General features: G+C 38.1%; 1 protein-coding gene across 4 annotated transcripts in view; it reads right to left on the reverse strand.

The window, feature by feature from the left end:
* Positions 1–27,402, reverse strand: part of SERPINI1 (serpin family I member 1) — a 72,625-nt gene continuing 45,223 nt past the window's right edge. For 3 of the 4 annotated variants that reach the window (XM_045503053.1, XM_045503051.1, XM_045503054.1), the window contains exons 2-9: positions 25,800–26,066; positions 24,534–24,764; positions 22,382–22,576; positions 20,489–20,693; positions 14,648–14,745; positions 2,034–2,120; positions 554–643; positions 1–319 (exon numbers count right to left, since the gene is read on the reverse strand). In XM_045503053.1, coding sequence (XP_045359009.1) covers positions 243–319; positions 554–643; positions 2,034–2,120; positions 14,648–14,745; positions 20,489–20,693; positions 22,382–22,576; positions 24,534–24,764; positions 25,800–26,049 — 1,233 coding nt within the window. In that variant the 5' untranslated portion in view covers positions 26,050–26,066 and the 3' untranslated portion in view covers positions 1–242. Of the gene's footprint in view, positions 320–553; positions 644–2,033; positions 2,121–14,647; positions 14,746–20,488; positions 20,694–22,381; positions 22,577–24,533; positions 24,765–25,799; positions 26,067–27,048; positions 27,150–27,402 lie in introns of those variants that run through there. The other variant, XM_045503052.1, reaches the window with a different exon arrangement.

Below are 27,402 nucleotides of genomic sequence, written 5' to 3' on the forward strand. Positions count from 1 at the left end.
TTCACATGATCAATATGTACTTTTATTTTAAATAACAGCACAACAAACACAGTGACACCACAGGACCATCACCTCAATGAGACTGATAACATTCCTTGACAAGTTGGCTTATAATTTACATACACTGTTTTTATCTGGAGCTATTTTTAAATAGTATCATAAGATATACCGTAAAACACGAATCTTAACTGCACCAGTTGCACACATAATGTGTTTGGTTACTATTTTACATATGAAATGATTCAAAGTTCCTCAAAATCATGTCCACTGGTGTTCATTGTTTCAGGATGCATGACCCGGCCCATGAATAGGACTGTACCTGCATTGGGTTGGAAGTGAACAGAACAGGGTGTGAACAAAAGAGTGGGATATTTACTTTCCTTCTTGCTTATAAGTAGCAGTGTTCTCAAAGGAAAAATATAAATAATTCTCTTAAAAAAAAATTGAACATGAGAAATTATCTGATACATAATGTGGTAAAAATGCTCTCAACTTTTTAAAAATTATCTCTCTTTGGCCTATAGATACAATTCGGTGCTCATAACAGACTTACCTGTTCTCCTGTTCCTGATAAGAAAGAAAAATGGATGGTCGACAATAACTTGAGGATACAGCACAGCCATCCTACTAATTGCAATCATGCCTACAAGTGCAGAGAGAAAGTAATTACATGTCTGTGGATGTGCAGAGACTAATGAGTAATTTCTCCAAACCATCTATGTTTAATGCAAAGGCAACAATTTACAGGAAAACAAGATTTTAAAGGCTTAGAGGAAAAATTGTAAAGGTGCTAACATTTCTATTTGATCTTTAAACACACCATACACACACATACAGTTTCCTATCTCCACTCCACCAAAATACCAGAAAAAGTTATTCTGCCTGTCATTCTGTTTCAGATGAAGACACATAGCTTTATTAAAATGACCTTTGAATTAAGGAAAGGGGGAGAATTAACAAACACCCCAGACAAAAAAACCAAGTTTCTTTATATCCTCGAATCATTCTTTCTTTTGTCTAAAATGGGGATTTTCACGTGGGAAGTCATCAGGCTTTTAGTAAGTGGCTAGAACGGCAGTGATTAAATGGAATATACAGCAGGAAGGGAGGCATGATGTTTCCTACAGCTGGGAAACCGAACTCCCCTGAGATCCTTATTATGGGATAATCGTGTTATACTTGCTACAGGGTGATTGGTTGTCAGGAAAAGGTCAAGATCAAACTGTGTAAGATCTTAAGCTTTCTTGATGCCTAAGACTACCGTGTTTCTATTTCTTCCTGAAAACAGTTTTAACTGGTGATATCCTTTAGGTGGACAAATTTACGGAGAAGTTAAAAAATGATATATTACATTTTGCCAAAGGAAGGCAAAATCCTACTAAAATTTGAACATAGCTATTGAACATGAGATTGAAACAAATCCAAAAACAAAAAAACAAAAACAAAAACAAATGGGAAAAAATTCAATGGAGAAATCATTCTCCTTTAACTAGGGAAATCAGAACATTGAAAACAATCAAGGACATTTAACATTTCGCTTGGAACACATGATGTAGGTCTACATTTTCAAATTATTTATATAGAAGTATTTTATGAACATCATTGAGTTACAATTATTTAAAATAATTTATTACACCTTGTTTATGGATGTGCTTTTAAAAAATCAAGACTGTTGACAAAATGAAGAACTAGTTTCCACAAATGTTTAGGTAGGAAGAAAAGTGTTTAAATGGGCAGCAAGAAAATATTTAAAATATCGAAAGAGGCAGCACAGCAGGGAAATGTCTTCTACAGAGCTGTCAATGTCCCCCTGCCTCTCCTTAGAGGTGGGAGTTCTCCAGTATCAGGGCAATGGAGGACGTGTGTACTTCATACTGTTTAGAAAACTCAGCATTAGCTTGACTTCTGAGTTAGAGCAGAGTCAGTTTTTTTTAGCTTGGGTCTAAAAATGACCCCCACCCCCTACCCAAGATGATTTTAAAAATACACATCTAAAAAAGACAAGAAGATTTTAGAAAACTCTATCTTGGCACCTGAGGCAGCAGCAGCTTCTGAGCCTTCTTCATTAACCTCTATGAAGGACTTGTGAATTGCTTTGGAAAGAAAAATCTCTTTGTTATCTGCAAAACAAAAAAAAAAAAAAAAAAAAAAAAAAAAGAGAGAGAAGAGAAGCATTTCTTCAGAGTCAGAAAGAGGGAAGCATCTTACCCTTTATTTAAACAGATTTGGGAAATATAAGTGACTTAAGATACTGATGTAAAACATAAGAGATCATGTTGTAAGATTATATTATGATTTCAGAGAAGCCTTTTCAGATTTGTCCTTATTTTATATTCTCTTGTTCGTGCTTCCCTTCATTTATTTGTATTGGTAATTTCCCCAATGTTTATGTCTTATATTGCCAAAGGAAGCAGGAATGTGGCTCTGTTTTTAATAGCAACTTCAAATTAGTTCATAATTCAAGATAAAACATCTCACACATTACACTCTAATCTGAAATTTTAAAGCACAAAATGAAAACAGGTAGAAATCCAGATATAGCCAGAATAATAAATGTTTAAAGATCTAATCTCTAATTATGGTGATAATAGAAATATCCTTGGCAAAGAAAAGCAAAATTGACTTCTAGATTGTACAAACATGAATATGTAAAAAAGTTACTTCCCATTCCAGTTAATTGGTTTATCTGAGGATTCACAAACATGCTTTATCCTAAAGTCAGAGGAAACAACACATTTTCAGCATTAAGAGGGCTGTTTTTCCCTTTAGGTTGTATTTCTAGTTATGCTTACTTTTAAATTAATGGCTGTTATGTGCTCAGTTGTGTTCTCTCAAAATTCATCTGTTGAAGTTCTAGCCCCTAAGACTTCAGACTATGAGTGTATTTGCAGATGGAGTCTTAAATGAAAATGAGTTTATTAGGGTGGGCCCTAATCCAATATGACTTATGTCCTTGTAAGAAGAGGAAATTTGGACACAGATAGAGAAGACCATGCATGATGGCTAATTTTATGTGTCAACTCAGCTGGGCCAAGGTATTGGGTCAAACATTATTCTGGATGTTTCTGTACAGATGTGGGGTTTTGTTTTGTTTTGTTTTTTGTGGATGAGATTAACATTTGAATTGGTGGACTTTGAGTAAAGCAGGTTGTCCTTGTGATGTGGGTGGCCTCTTCCAATCAGCTGAAGGCTTTAGAAGAACAAAGACGAAGTCTTGGGACTTTTCGCTGAATCTCTAGCCTGCCAGTCCACCCTGAAGATTTTAAATTTCCAAAGTCACCACAAGTATACAAGCCAATTCCTTAGTAAATCTCTCAGTTTCTGTCTCTTTCTCTGTATAGATACAGATAGTTCTCTCTCTCCAAACACACACACACACACACACACACACACACACACACACACACATCCTGTTGGTCCTATTTATCTGGAGAACATTAATACAGTATGAGAAGACAGCCACCTGTAAGCCAAGGAGAGAGGCCTGAGAAGAAACCAACCCTGAAGACATCTTGATCTCAGATGTCCAGCCTCCGGAACTGTGAGAACACAAAGGTCTGTTTGAACCCACGCAGTCTGTGGGACTTTGTTATGGCAGTCCCAGCCCTCAGACTTGGGTTTCCAACTTTTGTCCCCAAAGTTAAAACAAAATGAATGAAAGATAGCTCAAATACATAAAAAGGAAAGTAGCATAAGGAAGCAAGGTAAAAGATTACTCAAGTTTCTGCCACCCCCCTCACCCCCTTTTTCCATTCTGGGAGGTCTAATTCAAATTGAAGATAACCTTGTTGCTGATGCAGTAAAAGCAGAGTGGATTTCCCATTAGGCCGTTTAGTAAGACTTTGTAAGTGACCAAGTCCTACCTACAACAGACATTTTCCTTTCTAGTTTTCAAAAACCCACAATTATCTTACACTGATAGGGAATAATGTTCAACAATATTTTTGGTACGTCTTTCACACAGCACCTGCTTATTTTGAATCAGCCCCAAGACAACTGAGTGCCAACTCTGAATATATTTTTAATAGGGATATTACTTCCTCAGCTCATATTTAGTATTAAGATATAAACACTGCATTATGAAATAGTCTCACATATTATGATATTTTCTCCTAGAATGCACTTGATAACTAGAAGAAAAATAAAAAGCAATAGAGTTTTACATTAAACAATTAAGTATAATTAGCTCCCTCAAATCCAGAAGACTCATTTTTTTCCACAACAAATAGAAAGAACAATACAAACTGCATTAAGCAACTAGTCAGATATATTTAGCTGACAAAACAAATACATGAATTCCAAGAGAGTAAAATATATTAACTATTTACTAGTTAACTGATGCTATATTATTTTCAGATTCTGCTGCCCATTTTCTTCAGTTTGCCAGTTAAGGTAGGGTCATGCATCAAGAGGCGGTGTGATGGCCCTGGATGTAAAAGTGAGACAACGTAGTTCCTAAAGGGTAATGGGTGTTCACACTGCCAGCTAAGCCCTCTTTAAATATTCGGAGGGGCATTTTCAACGACACCAAATGATACGGTAGCCGCATCAATTTGCACAGAGGAAACTGCCTCCTAGCTCTTGAGTCTGATCTTTTGACTGCACTAGACACCTTGAAAGAAGGAATTTCATCCCTTTCACTCTGGTTTCTGCCACAAGGGTCTTCTCCTCCAGTCACCTAACCTCTTATATGCCCTCATTTACCCACACAGAATGGTAGGGAGATGGAGAGGAGGGATACTATAAGGCACCATGGCAGAAAGATCAAGAAGGCAAGGATGCTGAGGGTTCTTCCTACAGAGTGAGTCACTTAAAAGATAATGAAGTGGACAGACCTTTAACAAGATTCACAAAGAAGAGAGATTACCCAAATGAACAATATTAAGGCAAAAAAGAACATGTCCTAAGATAGAGAAGAGAATTTTTAAAAATCACAAGAAATACTTTGTACAATTTTCTGCAGATAAATGTGAATCAACTTTATGAGGTGTAATTTATTTACCATGAACTATATATATTAACAACACAATAATTACAATACAGGAAAACAAAAATATATTTTACAAAACACCACCACATTTGGTAAGTTTTTATATATCTTTGAACCCCTCTCCACAAATAAGATACAGAATATTTCTATTTCCCCTAAAAGATTCTTGTGCTTCTTTATGCAGATAGTTTTTTTTTTTTAAATTTTTTTTTTCAACGTTTATTTATTTTTGGGACAGAGAGAGACAGAGCATGAACGGGGGAGGGGCAGAGAGAGAGGGAGACACAGGATCGGAAACAGGCTCCAGGCTCCGAGCCATCAGCCCAGAGCCCGACGCGGGGCTCGAACTCACGGACCGCGACATCGTGACCTGGCTGAAGTCGGACGCTTAACCGACTGCGCCACCCAGGCGCCCCCAGATAGTTTTGAAAATAAAGAGACTTGTCAGCAACTGGACAATTTTATAGGAATATATAAATTATAAAACTGAACAAAGAAAAAAATAGAATATCTGAATAATCCAGTAACCATTAAGATAGTTGAATAAGTAGACAAAAATTTCTCCCTCCTCAAAATTAAAGACTCCAAGCCTGGATGGTTTCCTAAGTGATTTCACCAACCCCCCAAAGAACAGATAGGCTTCTCTGTTATAAAACCATTTGAAACTCTAGAAAGAGAATAAAAGCAATCTAAGTCATCTATGGATACTTTTACCTTGATATAAAAATTGACCCAGGGCAGTCTAAGGAAAGAAAATCATAGGCCAATCTCACCTGTTAACATAGAGGTAAATGTTTTTTTGCTTGTTTGTTTTTTTTAATCAGAACATTAAACCCAGCAACATATGCAAATACTTTTTTCAAATGAGGTTGCAAGGGATGTCCTAGTGTGTAATGACACAGTGGTTGAGAACTGCCCTAACTGACCCCATTTCACATTAGGGCTTCCTCCAGGATGATCTTATCAAATAGAAACCAGTTTATGCCACTACTACCCGACTGAAAACCCTTTCTCCCCACTCCTGCTCGCTCTGCCTCCCGCCTTGCCTTTGGCATATTGCGTACCCACGAACCTCGGGGTGCAGTATGGGGGTCTCCAGGAGATTGTCTTTGTGCCGTTCATTTAGCATGCTTCTCGCCATTCTCTGTGCTCCAGATTATTTGCATAGCAATAATCTAAACATACCATACTTGATCCCTTCTGTGTCTTTGTTTCCCCAGAAACTCCCTTACCCCTGTATAGTCAGATACCTAATCTACTTCTAAAGCTCAGCTTTGAGCCCTGTTGGGCTTTTCTGCTCTCCTCTGACTGCTATTCATCACTAAGGTAGAACTAACCAATCTTTCCCACTGAACCCAGCGTCTTATTCTACTGAAGCCTTTATATTTGCAATATTTCTCTCTTCCTGAACTGTCAAATCCCTTAAGGCAAGGATTGTGTCATTGCTCTTGATGTCCCTGGCTTCTGACGTTTCGTGGGCCTAGTGACTGAACTAACGTTAAGAAAAGAGAGTTTCCTGGTAATGTGTGAGTTTCCAGTACTTAACCTAGCACGAACAGGAATTTAGTAATCGTTGAATGAAAGGGACTCGCTATTTCCTACTATAATAAGACTTTGGATACGTCACTCTATGGCCGTCATGGCCACCAATTCTGTTCACAAGCATGGCTATAAAGTTTATTCTTGTAATAGATAAAACATATGACATTCATCCAAAGTGGATGCTCTAGGAAAATTGATGGACAACAGCACTAGACAGGGAGAGAATGCAAGCACCACACGCAGACTAAAAACTTAAAAATCCAGTCGTGGAGAAGGAGCTAAGGGAACGGGACCCAACAGGCCGGTGGCCTCATATATATTTCAAAGACAGCAAAATAAAGATTGAATCCAATGTTCCAACTCCAACGGACAGCAAATGTCTGCAGATGTACGTGAGACCTCAGGACACTTAACTTTCAGAAACACACTGCCCCATGAGATATACCAGTGGGAGAAAAAGTAACAGATAAGTCACAGCACAAATAGCGGGGGGGGGGGGGGGAAATAAAATGAAACTTTCTTCTCTCGGGACACACTGCAAGCTGTCACCTTAAAATATAAGCTGAAAGTGGTTTCAACAAGAATGGGACTTGCCACCACCCAGTCTGGTCATGCAGGCACCTACTAGGCAAGTTCATGGCTTCTTATGCTTGCCTCCAATATTGCTCATCCTCATGTAATTAGGTGTCAATCAAGGCCGTCTTTCTCGCTAGGCCATACGCCATACACCTATTCCTTTAGGGCCTAGACCTCGCTGTCCAATTTATCTCCTACTTGCCATGCTTTGCACACTGCCAGGCACCAAGTAGGCACTCGGATATTTAGTGAATCAAAATGTGAGGGGGATTAAGGAGATTTACACTGATGAGCCCGTCTTACTGACTAGAGAAAAGTTCACTGTTCTCCAGAAAAGGAAAATAAATAAATCAAAGGCAAACAAAGCTACACGCAAAAAAACATTGCGTGTGCTGGCCCCAAGCAGTCCTCCCCTTCTGGCCGCAGCAGACATTGCTGCCAAATGACTAGTCCTGCTTTCCTCTGGGCAGCGTGGAGCCGGGCTTTTCACAAAGGAGAAGATGGGAAAGGGGCCAGCAAGCCCTAGGTTTACCAGAGAAAAGCTGGGCAATAATTCAAGCTCTTCTGCAGAAAGCAGGGCAAAATACTAAGGCATTCATTCAGTCGCTGAGCAAATATTTATCAAGTACTCTGTTCATAGGAGATATTGTGCAGGAAACCAAAGCTCTAAGTATCTGTGATTAACATAATGTTGGCAGGATGGCCATCATGCGAGTGGATGCCACTAGCTCCCTTGTGGCACTGTTCCTAAACACAGCCAATTTAAATAGCTTTCTGCGTCACCAAGGACATGCTTAAAATAACAAAATGAAGAGCGTTCCATAACAGAACCCGAGAATATCAAAAGCGTCTCTGTACTTGAGTCGCTAAAATATTTTTAGCTTCAGCCCCACCTATGAACTTTAGAAAGGTTCGTAGAATTTGAGTTCCTCCAAGGTAGGAAGAGTGTTTGTTTTTCTGGAGAAATTTTGTTATAGACCAGCAAATATTCACTCATCTGTCCATTCGTTCGTTCATTCAGGTACTAAGCACCTCCCATGTGCCATTGTGGATACGCTGGATATACTATAGTAAACTAAAAAGTTCCTTCCTAATGGGAGGAAAGCAGACATGAAATAACAATGACAATACAAAAGCAAATCAATAAATGGCCACAATTTCAGGGTGTGGTGAGTGTTCCTAAGAAACAAGATGAGGTGAAGTGTTGGCTGGTGACGGGGGCAGGCAAGGGGAGCTACTTGACTCAAGGTGTTGGGAAAGGCCATCTGAGAAGGTGGATTTGACTGAGACCTAAAGTATACAAAGGAGCCTGTCACGGGAACACCTGAAGGCAGTTTTTGGCTGAGGGAAAAGCCAGTGCAGAGGCAGATAGGAGTCAGGTGTGTTCAAGGACCCAAAAGAAGGCCTGTGTGGCTGGAGCACAGAGAGTGAGGAGGGCCAGACGTTTGAGAGAAGTCTCTACACCTGGAGTGAGGCGGGCCCATCACCACTTCCTACCCAGCCAGCATCTGTCCTGCTCTCCACACCATGCTGGGCTCTGAGGACAGAAAGTCATCTATGCCACAGTCCTTGCTTCTGAGGAGCTCCGAGGACAGAGACAGGTATGTGAACAGACAATCTAAGGAAAAGGTAGAACCTGTGATAGCACATTGCACGATGACAGGCCAGATGAGGGAAAGTGAACCATTTGGAAGGGAGAGACGTCAGGGAAAGCTTCTTGGAGGCGGTGCCATTTGGGCTGGTTCTTGAAGGTAAGCAGAAAAGAGCCAGAGAATGGGGCAAGGACATCCCTAGCAGAGGATTATATTGCAAATGAGACAAGCCTCGGCAAAGACTTGAAGTCCAATTGGATCCTGGGCAATGAGGAGGTGGGGCATGGCAGGGGATGCACCTGATTTTAAGAGCTTGAACCACGAGTCTGGAGAGCCTGGGCTTCATCCAGAAGTAACAGGGCACTACTGCTTTGATTTTAGGAGATAATCTGAGGCAGGAGCTGTAAAGCGTGAATCAGATGAGCAAACAGCTACGGGCAGAAGTTCAAGTTCGCTAGCTGTTACAACAGTCCAGGCAAAAAAGTAGGAGGCAGAGTGGAGGTAGGGCACTGGAAGACAGTTGCAGCCCTCTGGCTTACAGGTGCAAGGAGAAGAAGAACAAACAAGGGCAGGATGTAAGAGTCAGTCCCGCATAAATCTCAGCACTTGAGTCTGACCGGAATGTGGCTTTTGCTGTGTCTTCTTAATTCCTTTACTTTATTGGCTCCTTTATTAAAGCTCGTACTTTGTGCTGAAGGATTTAGTACTCTCTTTCTCCTTCCCCTTCCACCTTCCAAGAGGATTATCTATTAATCCAAATGCTGACAGTCATTCATTTCCATTACAAAAATAGCCCTACTCTATAACAGGATCCTCGCTGCCACTAGATGAGCATTTTAAATCGAGCCTGAGAAGAATATGATTCTCAGCACTCTCTAGATTCCATGTTTATTGTATGAGTCTTTACTGTGTTTTATGTTAATGGAGTTTAGCGTCAAAAGCAATGGACATCAAATTGAGATTAAAAAAAAAATAAGCACAGTAAATACACAGCATTTCATCTTATTCATTTCTTCTTTCAGTGAGTACTAGCCAGAAAGCACAGAACTGCATGCTTCCTAAACACACACAAGGATCAATTTGGAGAGGTTTAAATTCTAGCAGAGGATATCCAATGCATAAGTAATGATAATCTGAGATCGGGTATGTTATGCAGCATAAGGAAAAGTGCAGAATACTGTAGAATTTATGAAGGAGCAATTACTTCCGGTTGGTGCAATCACGTGGCTTGATGAAGTTGGCGATATCGAAGCTGAAGATCCGTTCGAGATCTATTTCAGGTGGGAGAGACGTTACAATGATGGGGCCCTGGGGAGATGTGAGGTGCAGAGCCAGCGGTCAGTTTGGCTGGCGAAAGCTGTATGTAAGGATTCCGTCGGAGTTAAGGTTGGAGGGAGCTGAGGTCTGAATGCCCTGCCAAGCAGCGGACAGTGCACTGCAGACTGAACAAGGAAGGCTCCGAACAGGAGCGGAGGTGATCTGAGAGTGGGCTTTAAGGTGATTAATCCTGGCAGTGGTAGATAAAACAGATTAGACGGAAGAGAGATTGCAAACCGTTTAGGAGGCTATTGAAATAGTCTGGGGCAGTGGTCATGAGAGTCTGAAATAAAGGTGGCTGCCATGGAATAGAAAATGAAAGAGTGGATTCAAGAGGTCTTAGCAAAGGACTCTCAAGTCACTGCGTCTTTCCAGAAGCAAGAGAATGTGGAGCAGGGGTTTTTGTTTTGTTTTTGTTTTTGTTTTTTTGTTCCACTGCTAAATCATATTTGCTGTGTTTAAAGAAAGATACAATTTCATTGCATAATTTAAGAATTGGTAGTATCACAATAGTACTGAATTGTTTTCTGGGTGCTTTTGAACTTGCTTTTGAATTCTACTAATAATGCTATTTTTAAAAGTTTTTCCCAGTTTTCAATATAGCACTTTAACTGAAGATGTTGTGCATACACAAGGCAAAATCCTAAACGGTATACAGTGGTACATGAAACAACATCTCCTTTTTCATCTAAGAGCCTCTGTCCTGTATTCCAGAGGTAACCATTGCTATCATCTTCTAAGACATTATTAAAAAATGTTCAACGCATTTAAAAACTGAAATACATACCTATATTCTCCTCCTCCATTTTTTTTTTTAAATTATTATTTTAGAGGGAATGCACACACATTAAGAGTGAGAGCAGGAGAGAGGGGCCGAGGGAGAGAGAGCCTGTTGCAGGGCTTGATCCCATGACCCCAGCACCTTGACCTGAGCCAAAAATCAAGAGATGGTCACTCAACCATCTGAGCCACCCAGGCACCCCATCCTCCTCCATCTTTTGAACCAATATGCTCCCAGTCTGCCCATTGACTTTCTTTTCCCTCTCTGCTTTCCCAATGCTTTCTCTGCTATGGGGTTTCTTGACATTTGGGACTGGATTATTCTTTGTTGTGGGTCTGTCCTGTGCAGCATAGATCACTGGGATGTAGACGCATCCCTGGCCATCTATTGGATAGATGCCAATAGCACTCCCCAGGTGTAACAATCCACAAGGTCTCCGGTTATCGCCAAATGTTCCCTGGGGGATAGAATTGTCCTGGCTGAGAACCAGTGCTCCAATAAAGCATTTCTACCACTCTTCCTTTTATTAAATCCACTCTTTATGTCTTTCTCCCCACAAGTCTGCATCCGTTTTCAGAGTAGGTATATCTTAATCATTGTTTCATTTTTATGACATAGTACCGTGCTCACACCATCTACCTCACAAAGAGTTATTAAATGAAATGAATAGACATGGCATTGAATGTAATTAATGTTGTATATCTTAAACACCATGAAATTCTCACCATGAAATTCATTAAGGCAGAAAGTAATAATCAAATACACGTTAATAATTTTCCTGGGTATGTGCAGGGGTTACTGTCACAGACACTTTAATTTTTTTTTTTTTTTTTTTTTTTTAATTTGAGAGAGAGAGAGAGAGCGTGTGCACATGCGCAATAGTGGGGAAGGGGCAGAGGGAGAAGGAAAGAGAATCTCAAGCAGACTCCATGCCCAGCAGGGAGCCTGACATGGGGCTCCATTTCACCAATCACAAGATCACATCCTGAGCCAAAACCAAGTGTCAGACGCTCAACCAACTGAGCCACCCAGGTGCCCTGTCATAGACACTTTAATCATCAGGGTTCTCATGTCATTTGGAGAGGAAAAAAACTGGACACCTGAAAAGGACACCAACCATGTAGGGCAGAGCATATGGCACCCAAGTGAACAAAGCAGGGAATAAACACTATCAAATTCAGTAAAAGCAGAGGGACAAGTTTTATAGTTGTGTCAGTAAATAGTTTTTGAAAGAATGATTCATAAATTAATGTGGATGTGGGTGTGTGTGAGAAAGACAATGAGAGAGAGGGAGAGGGAGAGAAAGAGAAAGGATATATTGGTTGGGGTGTGTTGACATGCTGAGTCTACCAAGGTTCTGGCAAAACTAAGGAGTTAAGATTAAAGAGTTCCCACTGAAAGCTTGAGAAGTTGACTTTAGACCTTTCATCACGTTATCCTGAAGACTCGAACTGGGTAGTGTTTGAGGATGGCCAATCCTGGATTTCTTACTGATGTTTTAAGGAGTTAAATGTTCCGAGAAATGTAATATGTAAGGTGGCCCTGAAGAAACCTCTTCTCTCCTTCCCTCCCTTGTTTTATCCTTTAGTGGACATCTGCTGTGTGCCAACTGTGTGTCAGCCATGTGCCAGGTAGTGGGAATGCAGCCTCTGTACTCTGAGAAGGGTTAAATTCTGACTGAGGTTTGGTCAAATGAACAGAGACTTCACATAGAGACTATGTGAACTCTGAGAGATCCGAATGTTATTTCAAATTTCTGAACCATCTGCATTCATAATACATATTTATTCTCTATTGTCTCTGTACATACTAAAGGCAATTAAATATTACATCATAAACCTCCCAGATTTGCCAACATTTTAAGCTACACTGACCACAATAATTGATTTGCCACTGCAGTGCTACTCCCTCAGGACCGAGAAGCAGCAGATACTCTTATGTGTGTGAAGTAACTGCCTCGATGTTTGGGTGAGACAGTGAGGAATCTCTAATAAAACAGAAAATAGAGCCACGGTAGGAAAGTGGAATGTAATTATCCAGCTGGAATTTGGCCAGTGTGGTATACAGATTCTCTCAATTCCTAAGGAAGGGAGCATAAGAAGTTTAAATGATACTATGCTTGAGCCACAGATATATTTCTGACTCAAGCGCAAAAGTGTCCATTAGCTTGTGAGTCTCCCCCAGTCCTACCTCATTCACAATCCCACTGAAGAGTTCAGAGCCCTAGCAGCGTGAATGTAAGCCAAGAAAACCTTTACTCGGGCAAAATTCACATTTCTCTGATGTGGACAGGGACATTTATACAGTAGATAGCTAGAAAAGCTCTACTCGTGTTTTGAGATGTAGGCTCTCTAATCGGGTAGAAGTTGTGGTATCAGATACGTCAACATCATCTCATTGCTGAGTGCTGCTTAGAAAACAATCCGTCCGTTTCTAAATCTGGGAGGCAAGGCCTTTTTTACTATAAACTCTTTGAGAATTTCCTGAAATCTATGAACCTATCTCCACTCTCTCTTTTTCTGCGTGCGTGTGTGTGTGTGTGTGTGTGTGTGTACACACTTATATGCAATTTCAGGGGTAGAGGCATCCACTTCACTGAATTCAATCCATGGATCCTCATACTCCTCATAGAAGCTCTTATTTGGTCGGCTTGATTTTCTATAGGATGCTACTTCAGGAGAGGAAAACAAAATTCTCTCCCGAACACATAAACTGCTAAGGAAACTTCTATTGCCTCAGCTCTCTCTGGTTGGAGAATTGGGTCCAATAGATTGCATTTAAAGAGGACTTACACACTGAGGTTTTTGTTTTTTTTTTAATCTTGATTATGTCCCTATCTATCTATCTATCTCTATCTATCTATCTATCTATCTATGATACTTTCCATATTCCACAGAAATGATAGAACAACGTTATACAAACTAAGTCTTAAACTCACAGGTACCTTATTTCAATGATAAGTGTCTTGGGGTTAGCTGCTTAAAATATTTCCAAAAGGATTTTACATGTTCTAAGTACTTAATGCTGCTAATATGTTAATGATTTTTACCTTGAACAAATTAGGGCATCTGAATCAAATAATTCAACTGGGTTTTCCCCCACCTTGGGATATTTAAAATAAATTACCCGATATGCCAGGTATATTTTGAAGCTACTACAAAACCACTGGTTTCTTATTGAAGACTAAAGATAATCTTTACATCATCCCACTAGGTGGGGCACCTGGGTGGCTCAGCTGGTTAAGCATCTGACTTCAGCTCAGATCATGTTCTCACGGTTTGTGGGTTTGAGCCCCACATCGGGCTCTGTGCCGACAGCTCAGAGCCTGCAGCCAGCTTCAGATTCTGCGTCTCCCTCTCTCTCTGTTCCTCCCCCATTCATGCTCTGTCTCTCAAAAAGAAAATAAACACTAAAAACAATTTTTTAAGGTGTTTAGTTCTTGTTTAGTTCTTACAGCAGGCATGGGTTTGTCCTTTCTTCCTTCTTTCTTTTCTATATAATTTACTGTAACTGAACATATTGAGATACTAAATCACCATGTTTATTGATTATCTACTCTACAGGGCATTGTGACAGGTAGGATGGGGAATTTAAAGATATATAAGACAGGTCTTCTGGAGAATATCCATTATTGAAGATATGACATGGACCAGAATAATATAAACAATGTTATGACCATGATTTATAGTTTGGGGTATCGAAGGTAAATGTATTCATTACATTTATTTGGCAAACGATAACCTTATTTTACTTCAGAACTCCATAGTAAATAGAGGGTTCAACATCATCACTTTTTAAAGCTTTTATGAAATAATGACATTTAAAAAAAAATTAGTGTTTATTTCCTACCAGACAGGGCTGTCAAATTTGCATTTTTGATGAAAACCTCAGTTATTCCAAGGGCCTTCAAAACATCTTTTAAGTCAATTTCCTGTTCCACTGTGAACCTGGAAAACAAACACATGGGGGAAAAGCATTTAGTTACAGCATTTTTAAAGTATTTAGTTACAGTATCCTGTTAATCTGGCACAAGAGCAAAATGTTAGATATGTTGATTTGAACAGCAAATTATGCTAAAACTGGCTTTTGACTGCAAGTATTGACTGTGCTTTAGTCAAAATACTTTCAGTATTTGACTGTGCTTATAAAAAGAGGAGATGGCAAAAAGAATAATATATCAGAATAGTATTAAATTATTAAGTAGGAAAACTATTTGATGAGGACGGTAATAGATACGGTGGAATAAATGTTTTGAGACCAAGAATGTAAAACTTGTAAATGAGTAGCTTTCAAAATCCTTTGACCTAGTAATATATTTGACTTTTTTAAGCTGTCAATGGCTAACCAAACATTTGCCCAAGGCATTTGATTCTCTTTTTAGCGTCCTGCTCAATTCCCTGTGTGTGGAGACAGCCAATTGCAGTACAATGGATACATTTAGCATTTCAACTCCATACACTCAGAGAAAGGAAATATAAAAGCTATTGTGTTAAAAATATATATCCTCATGGTTATATTAACCTCTAGGACATAAGCCTGTTTTTCCTGGTAGCATCACAGAAAGACGTTCATCAATGAAAGTAAGCTAAATATTACATTTTAAAAACTATACACTTTTAAAATTATATTAGAGATTTTTTTAAGCAAAAGAATTTTAATCTTAATTTTTTTTGTCCTGATGGACTTTATGAATTCTTATATGCAGAAGTGCGTCACGTTTGCGAGAAGAAATAAAACACCTCTTAAAACTGAAATAAAAATGGGTACAGTGGTCATGAATAGAATATTAATTTAAAAAATGGTTTCCAGGGGCGCCTGGGTGGCGCAGTCGGTTAAGCGTCCGACTTCAGCCAGGTCACGATCTCGCGGTCCGTGAGTTCGAGCCCCGCGTCGGGCTCTGGGCTGATGGCTCAGAGCCTGGAGCCTGCTTCCGATTCTGTGTCTCCCTCTCTCTCTGCCCCTCCCCCGTTCATGCTCTGTCTCTCTCTGTCCCAAAAATAAATACACGTTGAAAAAAAAAAAAAAATGGTTTCCATAGAAAGCTTGATTGGTCCTAATGTGGAGTCTCTCCCCAAACGATGAAATGTGTCACCTATCTTTCTAGCATAAAACAAGGCTGCATTAACACATGAATGCAGTTCTTGGAAAGCAAAGGTTTTTATTACTTTTTTAGAACAAGTGAAAACGACTAGTTAGAACCAAACATTTCTTTTTTTTCTAAGGTGTTGGCTCTTGATCAGTAAAGATCATAAATGTCAGTTTTTGTCCTTTAAAAAGCCAAGTCTGTGACAGTCACCAAACGTTACATTAGCATCACTTCTGATGTCTGGTGACAAGGGAATGACTGCTGTCAACAAGACTCAGACATCAAGAGGTATCATCAGGGGAAAATAGTTTTAGCGGGTTCATGTTTATGGGGAAAATATGACAAATAGACAAATAAATGTATAGCAAACATATTAAACCAAATACTGAATTTTATCTGTATCCTATACTCTAACTTGGACTTAACATTGTTCCTTTTGTTTCCTTCAAAGAGCAGGTGTTGGTTGTGAAAGTAGAGAAGGGGGATGAGTTGGGAAATACGAAATGTCTCAAAGAATACATTCAATCTCTTGATTAAGATGTTTTGTGTGTCTGCTTTACTTTTATTATTCATTGATTGATTGATCGCTTATATGAAGATTATTACCAAGAACTATTCCAAGATTATAACAGATTAATTTAAATATCACCAAAGCCCTTGGAGGCAGGTATTATTATCATCCTCAGCTAATAGAAGAAGAAACTGAGGAGCAGAAAGATGAGATAATGTGACCAGGGTCATCCAGCTAACAAATGGCAGAGCAGGGATCCAGGTGGTATTCTGTGTGTCCTGATCCACCTAAAATAGGAAAGTGAAGGAAGAGATCAGGAGAGGATTCTTTGTACTTCGTAAGAGCAACCTAGTTTGTGTCACATTTCTGAGGTTTGCTGTTTCGGGTGAGGATGGTAATTCAGCCAGATTGAATTTGGGCAAGCTCCTTAATTTCTGAGCCTCGGTTTTGCAGTGTAGGAAATGGCCTTAGTAATTCCTGCATCATAGTATTGTTGAGGGGACTGAATGAGGTCTCTGGAAGTCTTAGCATGGTGCTGGCACGTAGGAGGCATGCAATAAAGGGCAGATAGTGTTGATAGCACTTGTGATAATGCCATTATGTATAACATTCACATTATTATAGACGTTAAGGTGTTTATAGTTGCACTTCAGTAGTGGTGGAGTAATTTCATCAAATAGCTGTTGAATCCATGCTGCTTTAACTGTAAATTAGTCAAGTCTAGTGTATCTAGTGTCTTTTTTATTTTAATATCTGTAGTATTTGGCATAGGGCAATAGACACAGGGTGAAGTGGAAAAAGTTTAGGTGCATTGAGTGTTCCAAGTTGAAGACAGGATGTAAACAATTTCCACTTAGCCATTTCTTATCTTTGTTTCCTTATCAAGCTATTGAAACATAGCTATTATCCATTTACTATCCCTTTCTTCTTAATATAGACCAATATTCATATAAATAATCATTGTCATCTCCCATACACTGAGGGCTCCCAGACACTATGCAAATCCTGTTATGTATGGTATCTCATTTAATCATCCTAATGATAATCTCACAGAATCCCATGAGATTATGCATTGTTGTCTCTTTTCTACAGAAGAACAAACTGAAGTTTAGCCCTAATCACACAGCTAGTAGGTGGTAGAATGAGGACATGAGCTAAATTCTGTTTGACCGCAAGGCCCCCTACCACTAATAACTAGAATTCCAACAATGGCTATTTAAAAACAATCAACCTACAGACAGATTTTTATATTTCACCCACTGAATTTAAAAAGAATAAGCCACAACATTGCTCTTTTAAACCCAAAAGGCATGCGCATTTTAATAACGTAATCATGCATTTGCAAATTTCTGAGTAAGTTGAAGAGGTATGTAGGAGGCAGAAGCATTGGAGACTGAGCTATGTAGAGCTAGTGTTAGGAAAGAATAAATATATGTTACATATAACGAGATTTAGAAAATTTATAGGCCATTAAGAAACTAATCAAGAAAACTTCTATAGAAAAACCTATAAAAAGCACTCACATTAAAGAACAAAATCAGATGGGTTATATATGAGTTTTCTTTTACAAACATCAAACTAAAGTGCTGTATTTCTAAGGCAATCATTTCAAAATAACAGGATGGTCTCTGTTGACAAAATAGAAAACCACTTCATGTCCATTGATTTCAAGCACTCTGATCAAAAATGACAAATCTGAGGGGCGTGGGGATGGCTCAGTCAGTTGAGCCGCAGACTCTTGGTTTTGGCTCAGGTCCCGATCTCATAGTTAGGGGATCAAGCCCCATGCTGGGCCCTGTGCTGACAGCGTGCAGCCTGCTTGGGATTCTCTCTCTCCTTGTCTCCTTGCCCCTCGTCCACTCACGCATGCACTCTCTCTCTCTCCCTTTCTCTCTCTCAAAATAAATAAATAAACTTTTAAAAAATGACAAATCTGAGACTACAAAAGAGTGGAAAGATACGACAGCCAGGTACATCTGCATTCCAAGTATTCCAAGATATTTGATTTTCATTTTAGAAAAATCTTTTGTACTTTATATAATGAAGAAGGTAATGTTCATCAGAGCAAGGTTTTTAAAAAATCCTACTAAAAGAAAAGTATATATAAAGCTACCTATAGATTAACACAAGGTGAATACTAGGAGTTAAAATGTACACTGAAAAATAAATAATAGTGATAATAGATAATAATTATATGATGCTTATAATATAAGCATCTGTGCCAGGCATTATTCTCAAGTGCTTATTAGATATCTTACATATATATATATATATATATATATATATATATATATATTTATATTAGCCACTATTTTTGCTAGCATGAATAAATTGCAAGAATATCTGGTAATCTCATTTAAATCTTAGAAATGTATGACTGTGCATAAACCCTTTGGTATTTCACTAGATTTGGTTATATCATATAGGTGGAAAATTTTTACCCTCTCCTGAATAGAGTTTTGTATTTTCGATAAAAACACAATTTCAATTCAGCATTTGATTCCTGTAGGACTTATTGTTAAGGGGGGAAAATAATAAAAATGCAAAAGTAGTTGCCCATTCTCCTCTTGAAAATACCATACACCTTTATACCCTTTAAGAAAAGCATTTAAAACCTGTAAGTATACAATCTAATATAATGGAAAATAAAAGTACCTGTCAAGCAGGACAAGAATGTGGTCAAATTACAGAAATGCAAAGTTGTGTTTTCAAAGTAATATCTCCACGTGAATAAAACTATACAAACCGTTTAAAACAGACACTTGAGTAAACCTAGAAAATGGCTACCAGAAAATTTTTACGTTTGCTAAAATGAGGGCACAAAAATCATCACCTTCATTGAACATTTGATGGATCATTTCCCATTGATTATTACCTACATATAAGTATTTGAAAACAGTCAATTTCTTAAAAAAGGGAAACCACATTCATCTTATCTAGCTATTTAACCTCTCTCTCTATGCATTAACCATGCAGAGGAAGAGTTCATAGAACTTCTGGAGAAATGGATGCATGGTAATTAACTGTGCCTAGTTTAGTATCAGGCATTAATATGAGCAAGCAAGCTAAAGTATTCCATAATTGAAGAGTATCTCTTAGAAAATGAAAATTTAATTTTCTTCTGCCACGTTCAATTTCTCAGTGGACAGGACCTGGAGGCCACATTTTCTAGTGAATATGGTTGAATTAGGATTTGTGATAGTTATTAAGCATTCATTTAGAATTCTGTTAAAATACCCCTAAATAACTTTGCATCCTCACAGAATTGAAGCATTTGGAGATGCTGCACTTAATTCATGGAATTTAATAAGGGAAGCATTAACACTGTCCTGAATTTCTCATATTATCAGGAAGAAGTTCTTTAAAAATATAAGGAAAAATACACATCAATATCAGGCGAAGAAGCATGGGAAGGGCATTTTAGGCCAATGCAAAAACATGCAAAGAGACCCAGAGGCAGGCCAAGAGCAGGTTATCTGTAGCCTAACGACAACCACGTGGATAGTACATGCCACAAAACGTTTGTTGTGGTGTGTGGCCAGAGGCAGCATTGAGAAGAACATCGGGGCCCTGCATAGATTTTATTATTTAAGCCACAGGGAGCATTTTAAGCCTCTTCTTGCTTATTTATGGTTGCATCTTGGCACCCAGCACGGCAACGTGCTTGTGCTTCTCCCAACAATGTCGGAGATTATTTTCTCTCCAGCTATAATCAACTTTAAATATTAATGAAATACAGAAGACTGCCAATGCAAATGATATTCAGAGACAATCTATTGAGAAATCTTCTAAAATGAAGCTAAGAATATTGACCAGGATCTGAAACTAGGTCTTGGTAAACAGCACTGAATGAATCACTAAGTGAGCTTGTGTCTGGGGGCAGGACCTCCTGAAGACAAAAGAATAGTTTAAAGAAAAAAAGAAGGAAGCGCAGGTGAGGAGGGGAAGAGGAGGGAAGAGTGAAGGGGTGTTGAAGAGAGTAGCTAAGACTTAAAATTCAAAAGCAGTGGCAAGGGTTTTTTCTGAATCAGAACCTCCATTGCTATCTCTCCCTCTGAGATATATCAGAGGGGGTCACACAGAAGCCTCTCACCTGGGCAGGTACACTTCCACTTTCTGCTTCTTCACAGAGTTTGCCCATTCTTCAATCAGCTGTGCTTTGACCAATGGCTCCAGAGTGGCCAGTGGAACTTCCTGTCTGGACAACACCAACATCATACTGATCTCCTCTCCCTCATATGGTATTTCTAGGACTTGGTAGATACCACCAGCTTCATTGGAGCCATCACTAAATTCTCCTAAAAGGAAAAGAAAGGTGATTACAGGTCCATATCAAAGTTCAAATAAAAGTTTTAATTTGTAATAACTTTCTTCCAAAATAGTATATAGAATATAAGAAACTCAGGCATCTGAGGAAAAGAGGGTTTAAAAAAAAGAAAAAAATAGGCCCTGAAGTTCAAGTGACTCTTCGGCCCTGAAGAAATTATTTTATTTTAGAATCCCCAGAATTACATCACATTTGTCATAATATGTTCTCTAGACTTACTTTTTATTTTTAAATGAGATACTTCAAATGAATATATATTTAAGGGATATTTTTAGAAACAACAATAAGTCCTGGGTAAAAAAATGAAGCCCAGGATCCAAGTTAGATGAAATCCATCTAACTAAGATCTCTAAGAAGGGAAAAATTAACCACATAATACCTGGGACTGTATTATCACCACAGCTAAAAGTCTTGGGGCCAGAGTAGCATAGTCCAAATGAAATCTATTACATTCTACAGTAGTTATCTAGTGTATTTGTAGTGCTTAAGACCTCCAAACTAGGTAATTAGGTTAATTAGGTAATTGGCTTTGTGTTCTAATAACTCAGCTAAATTCACCAGGCTTCCATACAAAAATAAAGAAATCTTTAAAACAAATAGTCCCACCACCACCTTAAAATTTCCCTCATTTTCAAAAAGAAAATGTAATGCTTTTGTTATAAATATTTTCCTATAACTGATCTAGGTCCTTTAGACATCCCGTTAAACACTTTGGTTAAATGTTTGGTTCTTATTTTGACTGTTAATTTGATTAACTATGATTATAGTCTTTTAATTTTATATCATACTTTTAAATAGCATGAACTATTAGTTCCAATATGTACTTGGCTTACAATTACATTTCTGCTATGATAACAAATTATTACAGTTCAATATAGTGTGTAAGAAGGATTAACATCCTAACCTTCTGAAAAGTCCAATGAAATATCTTTTTTTTCTAACTTATTTTCTTAACATTTATTTATTTGAGACAGAGACAGAGAGCATGAGTGGGGGAGGGGCAGAGAGAGAGGGAGACACAGAATCCTAAGCAGGCTCTAGGCTCTGAGCCATCAGCACAGAGCCCAATGTGGGGCTCAAACTCGTAAACCATGAGATCATGACCTGAGCCGGAGTCAAATGCCCAACTGACTGAGCAACCCAGGCGCTCCGGTCCAATGAAATATCTTTGAAAATAATGCCAAGGATATTGAGTTGTATCACATTTCATAGACTCACAATAAATGAAACTATAAATGAATAATTATGTTATACACAAGTCTGAAAGCAAAATTTTAAAGAAATGCTTATAATTCAAATAGTGGTGAGGAATCCAAAGCAAGAGCAGAGTGGAACATATGAGTCACTGACAACCACCCCAAAGCCAATGGCTTTTTGGAGTAACTCAGAATGTTCTTACACAGGTCAGGTGTTTGCATATGAATAAAGCCACTCTGTGGGTGTAATCAACTTTATAAGTTAAAGAAACATATTGGAAAACTGTCAGTGCATATAATATTCACTCAGGATCTAATTAGAGAGGCCTTTGAAAATGGAGCCAAGGAAATTGAATTGTAGTCCAAATAAGATTGACATTTGTGTAATAAATATTTCATGTTCTTTCTTAAAAAGCTGTTAATATACAGCAAGACAAGAAAAATAAAAGCCAAAAGATCTTACCATAATAAAATTCTCCTTGTTGATACATCATTGGAATTTGGACTTCACTTTCATCATCTTTAGTGAAGGAAAAGGTTCTAGTATTTTCAGGTCTAAATTGTGACTTCCAGTTCCCCTTGAAATAGACAGCATTGATGAGTGCCAAATGAGTGCCAGCATCAAAATCCCTTGGGGATACCAAATCTTTCAAGAGATCTGTGCAGGAAAAAGTGGAGAGATGAAAATTCATATTAAATCTGAAGGTGAAAGGAGACCAAAAGATTACCAAACTACCGTCTGATAGAGTAATCCAGAAAAACTGTATACCATTACCAAATTTATAATAAAAATTGAAAGTGTCTTGCATTTGGGATGCGTGGGTGGCTCAGTCAGTTAAGCATCTGACTCTTGATTTCCGCTCAGGTGATGATCTCATGGTTCATGAGCTTGAGCCCTTCGTCAGAATCTGCACTGCCAGCAGAGCCTGGGACTCTTTCTGTCTCTCTCTGCCCCTCCCCTGCTCTCTCTCTCTTTCTCAAAATAAATAAATAAACATTAAAAAAAGAAGGAAGTATCTTGCTTTCAAAGGAAAAATGTTAAGCAAGCAAGCGAGCGCGCGTGCGTGCACGCACACACAACACACACACACACACACACACACACACACACACACACAGAGTTACAGATTAAGGGATCTAAAACATTCACACCAACTAAAATAAAACTGGTAGGATCCTGACACTTGAAGAAACTACGGAACCACATACAACAGAATCTCAGGTTTTACCACTTTCTAGTTGCAGTGATGCACGTAAAACTCTTAACATAGAGTAAGCACTCAATGATCATTTCAGAGTTCATTCTTAAATAACATACACGATTAAAATGTCATCCAATTCAAAATTTCCCCCTGTAAACACTGGATATCTTTCTACCAAATATAACAACTGCATTCAACTAGGTGAAAACAGATGAGTGAAAACCTATCATTTCTATCATTTGAAATGTTCCTTTAGAAATCTATTTGCAAAAACATTGGGTTTTTGTTGATAGCTGAAAATGTTTAAAAAGAGTTTGGAAATAGCTTTTAATAACCCAATCTATTCCAAATGTATTATTATTCTTGACTTATTCTTTGAATGTTAAAATACAAACATAAGTTTCTTTTATCCTACATTTTAGTGTCATAGTTGAAAAAGATAGGACCAAAATTTATATTCTCTCATTTTACTAATCACAGAACTTCGTTAGGTCCTTACAAAGGTGCCTCAGAATTTTGGGCATAATAGGACATAGGGCACATGGTCAGGGTTTTTGTTGTTCCCACATAAAATTTATTAGATTGATATTATTTGGGGGGTTTTGACAGTAGGAATTAATCTAATGAACATCTGTAATCTCCTTTCAGTTTGGTCTCATTTTTTTAAATTCTAATGTCAATTATGTTGGTGGTAAAATTAGAAAATAAAATGATAAAATATGAAACATTTGGAAAGCTTAAATACATTTTTAAAGTATAGATTAGAAATATTATTTTATTATTTTGAAGATTATTTTTCAAGTAATCTGTACACCCAACGTGGGGCTCAAACTCACAACCCCAAGATCAAGAGTCACATGCTCTACCAGCTGAGCCAGCCAGATGCTCTAAGATTAGAAACAAATATTAAAATAAACTTATCGCTTTCTACTTCTCCATTTATTTGGGTTTAAAATGGGCTGCTCTTTTAAAAAGAAATCCTATAGTTCTGTCATTTAAAAGCCAAACCCTGACTTTTAGCTCTCTCTTATTTTCTATTTTAAATATATTGTTAAGAGGGCCACCAACTGCCATCCTAACTGCTATCTAACTCAGTAAATAAGTTAGCTCAAACAAAGTTCCACACAGTGGTTAAGATTACCATACAGAGGAAACCCGTTATTGGAGAACACAGATTTCAGACTGATATATCAATAGTGCCAAAATTCTTTACATGTCAAAAGATTTAAGTTCTTTCATAAATGCTTATTCATATGTAATGCTTCTAAAAGGACTATAATCTATACGAAATAATTATCAGATACTCAATACTATCCTTCAAAAATTCAAATGGAGTGAGGGGGCAAGTAATTTCAGAAGTAAAAGAGAGTTAAAACTAAACTCTTAGAGAAAGAAAGGAACCAAATGACATACTATTTGTGTTATTCTCCACCCACTTATTGATATGGTTGGCCACAGCTATATTTTGACTGAAGTCCACATGATTTACTTCTGCATGAAAATACTTTTTCAGCATTTGCAAAAATTCCTCATTGACATGAAATCCATTTTGCACAAAGAGGGAATTGGCAATTTTCATCACATACTGGCTCTCTTTAGCAGTTACCATGTTAGAAAAATCCTTCAAGAAGGAAAATTCGTCACCTGAAAAATGACAAAGGATAAGTTTATTAGTGGAACAAACACAGTGAACGATCACGGGGAGTGGAGAAGCACTGAAACACAGCAGGGGAGATTGATGGAACTTGGAGCCCAAGGGAAGAGCACTAACTTGTTCCCTACACAGACATGATTAGGAGGCTCCGGTATTTGTGCTACTTCCGGATTTTCAAATTAACTTTTAGTATTATCAACTGGCATTAGTTTTCACTTTCATTGATACCTTGGTAGAATCTATAGATTTTTGGGGGTTATTTCCTTTCAAAGTACTTAGGTTTATTTTCATTACATTGGTCTTCGTTTTATAATTATCAGGAAAAAGGATTAAGTTTAATTACCTAGTTTAAAAATTAAAATAGTCCTTGAAATTTTACTTTCACTAGACTTTTTGTTACCTAATAACGAGAAAAATCTATTCGAAATTATTGAGTTCTCAACTTTTTAACGAGTCAGTTCTCATGCATATTAAAAACATTAAAATAAAAATCATACATCCTGTCAAAGTGATTTCAAAACACCTTTTGGCTAAAAACTTTCCCCAATACATAACATTTTCATAACAATAAAACATTTCAAGGAATTCTCGATGCTCCTTTAAAAATGAAGACGCGATTGGTTTTAAGCAAAAATTTCTGATATTCTTAGAGAATGATGTTGCTTTTCTTTATAGCAGTTCTCATAGTTATAAATTTTCACTTATTCAGGTGATAATTGATTAATACACATCTCTCCCTCTGGACTGGAAACTCATTAAGAATCATGTGTGCTTTTATTTATCACAATGAGGCTTATTGAAATAATACTAATAAAATATACAATTTCCTTAGATTAACTCAGCTAAAGGTGGAGCCAGGAATTAATACTTTTCTTGGGTTTCCTAACGGTTCTCCTAGCCATACCGTCTCAGTGACATCACTTTCTCACATCATGTAAATACTGCAGCCTGTAGCATAAGACAGCATAACTGAGTTGACAGTTAAAGTCAAACCACCTTGAAAATGTAAACCTAAGCACACTCACCATCTTTCAGGCTGTCATATCCCATCGAATGACGGATTTCTTTCAGGGTAGACCCTTGGGCCCCAAGTTCCATCATTCCCATAGCGAAGGTAACACTCAGTGGAGAGAAAAGAATATTTTCATCTTCCCCAGTGGCTCGAAGATGGTTATACATATTCACTGACAACTCGGCAATGGTTTCATCAGGGAAAGTGGCCCCTAAAGCCAAACTTTGCAGAACCAGCAAAGACAAGAGTCCAAGGAAAGCCATGATGGGAGAGTTCAAACCTGAAAAACAGTAGTTTGTGTATTAATCATTAATTATCTCTGAGAAATGGAGTGAAAGGTAAAATAAGTAATAATTATTTCTTGACAAAGCTATAAAGCAAACCACGTTTTTAAATGTACACAGTATTAATATCTCATAACAAAACCCCCTTAAAGGATATATTGGAAGATACTATTTTTAAAAAGGCAATTCATAGTCAAATGAATAAATAATATTGCTAAATTCTGAGGATTTTCTAGGAACAAGGTATTTCCTGGTCCCCACTGTGTACAAGAGTGTATACAGATGCATATATAACGAGGTATTATAGACCATGTTTGATGAGGCTGATTTATCAATTTTTCATATCTTCACCATATATATTTTGGTCATGGTTTTGAAGCAGTTTACTCTAGCTTACACTAAACTACCCAGGTCCAGAAAAAAACTAATGAAAACCAAAAGATATGTACAACGTTTAAGATGAACTAGTGAAGTCAGGTATTTGAAAATAACGCTTTACCCATTTACTTACTACAATTTATAAAATTAATGCACCATGCAACTGGGTTGTCAACCGGCAGGAAAAGATCAGACACACACCTGCCACGGGCCCCAGTTTATTCAGCCCAGGCTGCAGAGCCCACAGGAAGTGGTAACCCAGAGAAAAAGCAGGGTCAGCACATCCTTATACACTTTCCCTTTGTACATTGGCTTCTATGAGGCAGCTGCGCCCAGTGACAATCTCGGGGCAGAGGAGCCTTCTACAATACTGTCCTTTTGTACTCAGGTTGATATTACCATTTCAACTTATACAAACTGATGCTTCTATTTAAATGAGTATTTCTAAATATGAGGCTTCCCTGGTTCTTGAACCACATTCTCTCTGGAAGAGAGAGTGTCAGTGCCCAGACAGCTCTAGATAATATTTCTGCCCCTTGGCACTCCAGTATTCCAGCAGCCCTGTCTCCCCACAAACAGCACACAGTGACAAGCACACACTGGGGACAGAATTTCCTCTTTCCTTGTGTTCTCCCGCTTTGTCACTGCAGGCATCTAAAAGCCGAACTGCCTACCAGGACAATCAAGTAGCTTCCTTGTTCACGATCTTAAAAAAAAAAAAAAAAAAAAATTACTAAAACAACATGTACAGTGATACTGAGCAAACACATTTAGAAAATTGTGTTTCAGTTCGCATGGAGCATTAACAGTCCCCTTTACTCAGTTAACGGATGCACACACATTCACCTAAGACTGGTGTGCTTCTGCCAAGCTTCCGAGTCACAACGACCTCATCCCTCCTGCGGTGTTTGAATTCCAACTAGAGAACTGCCTACTTAGTTTGTAAGTCCTTCA

Source organism: Leopardus geoffroyi, chromosome C2 (genome assembly GCF_018350155.1).
Source record: "Leopardus geoffroyi isolate Oge1 chromosome C2, O.geoffroyi_Oge1_pat1.0, whole genome shotgun sequence".
Lineage (NCBI taxonomy): Eukaryota > Metazoa > Chordata > Mammalia > Carnivora > Felidae > Leopardus > Leopardus geoffroyi.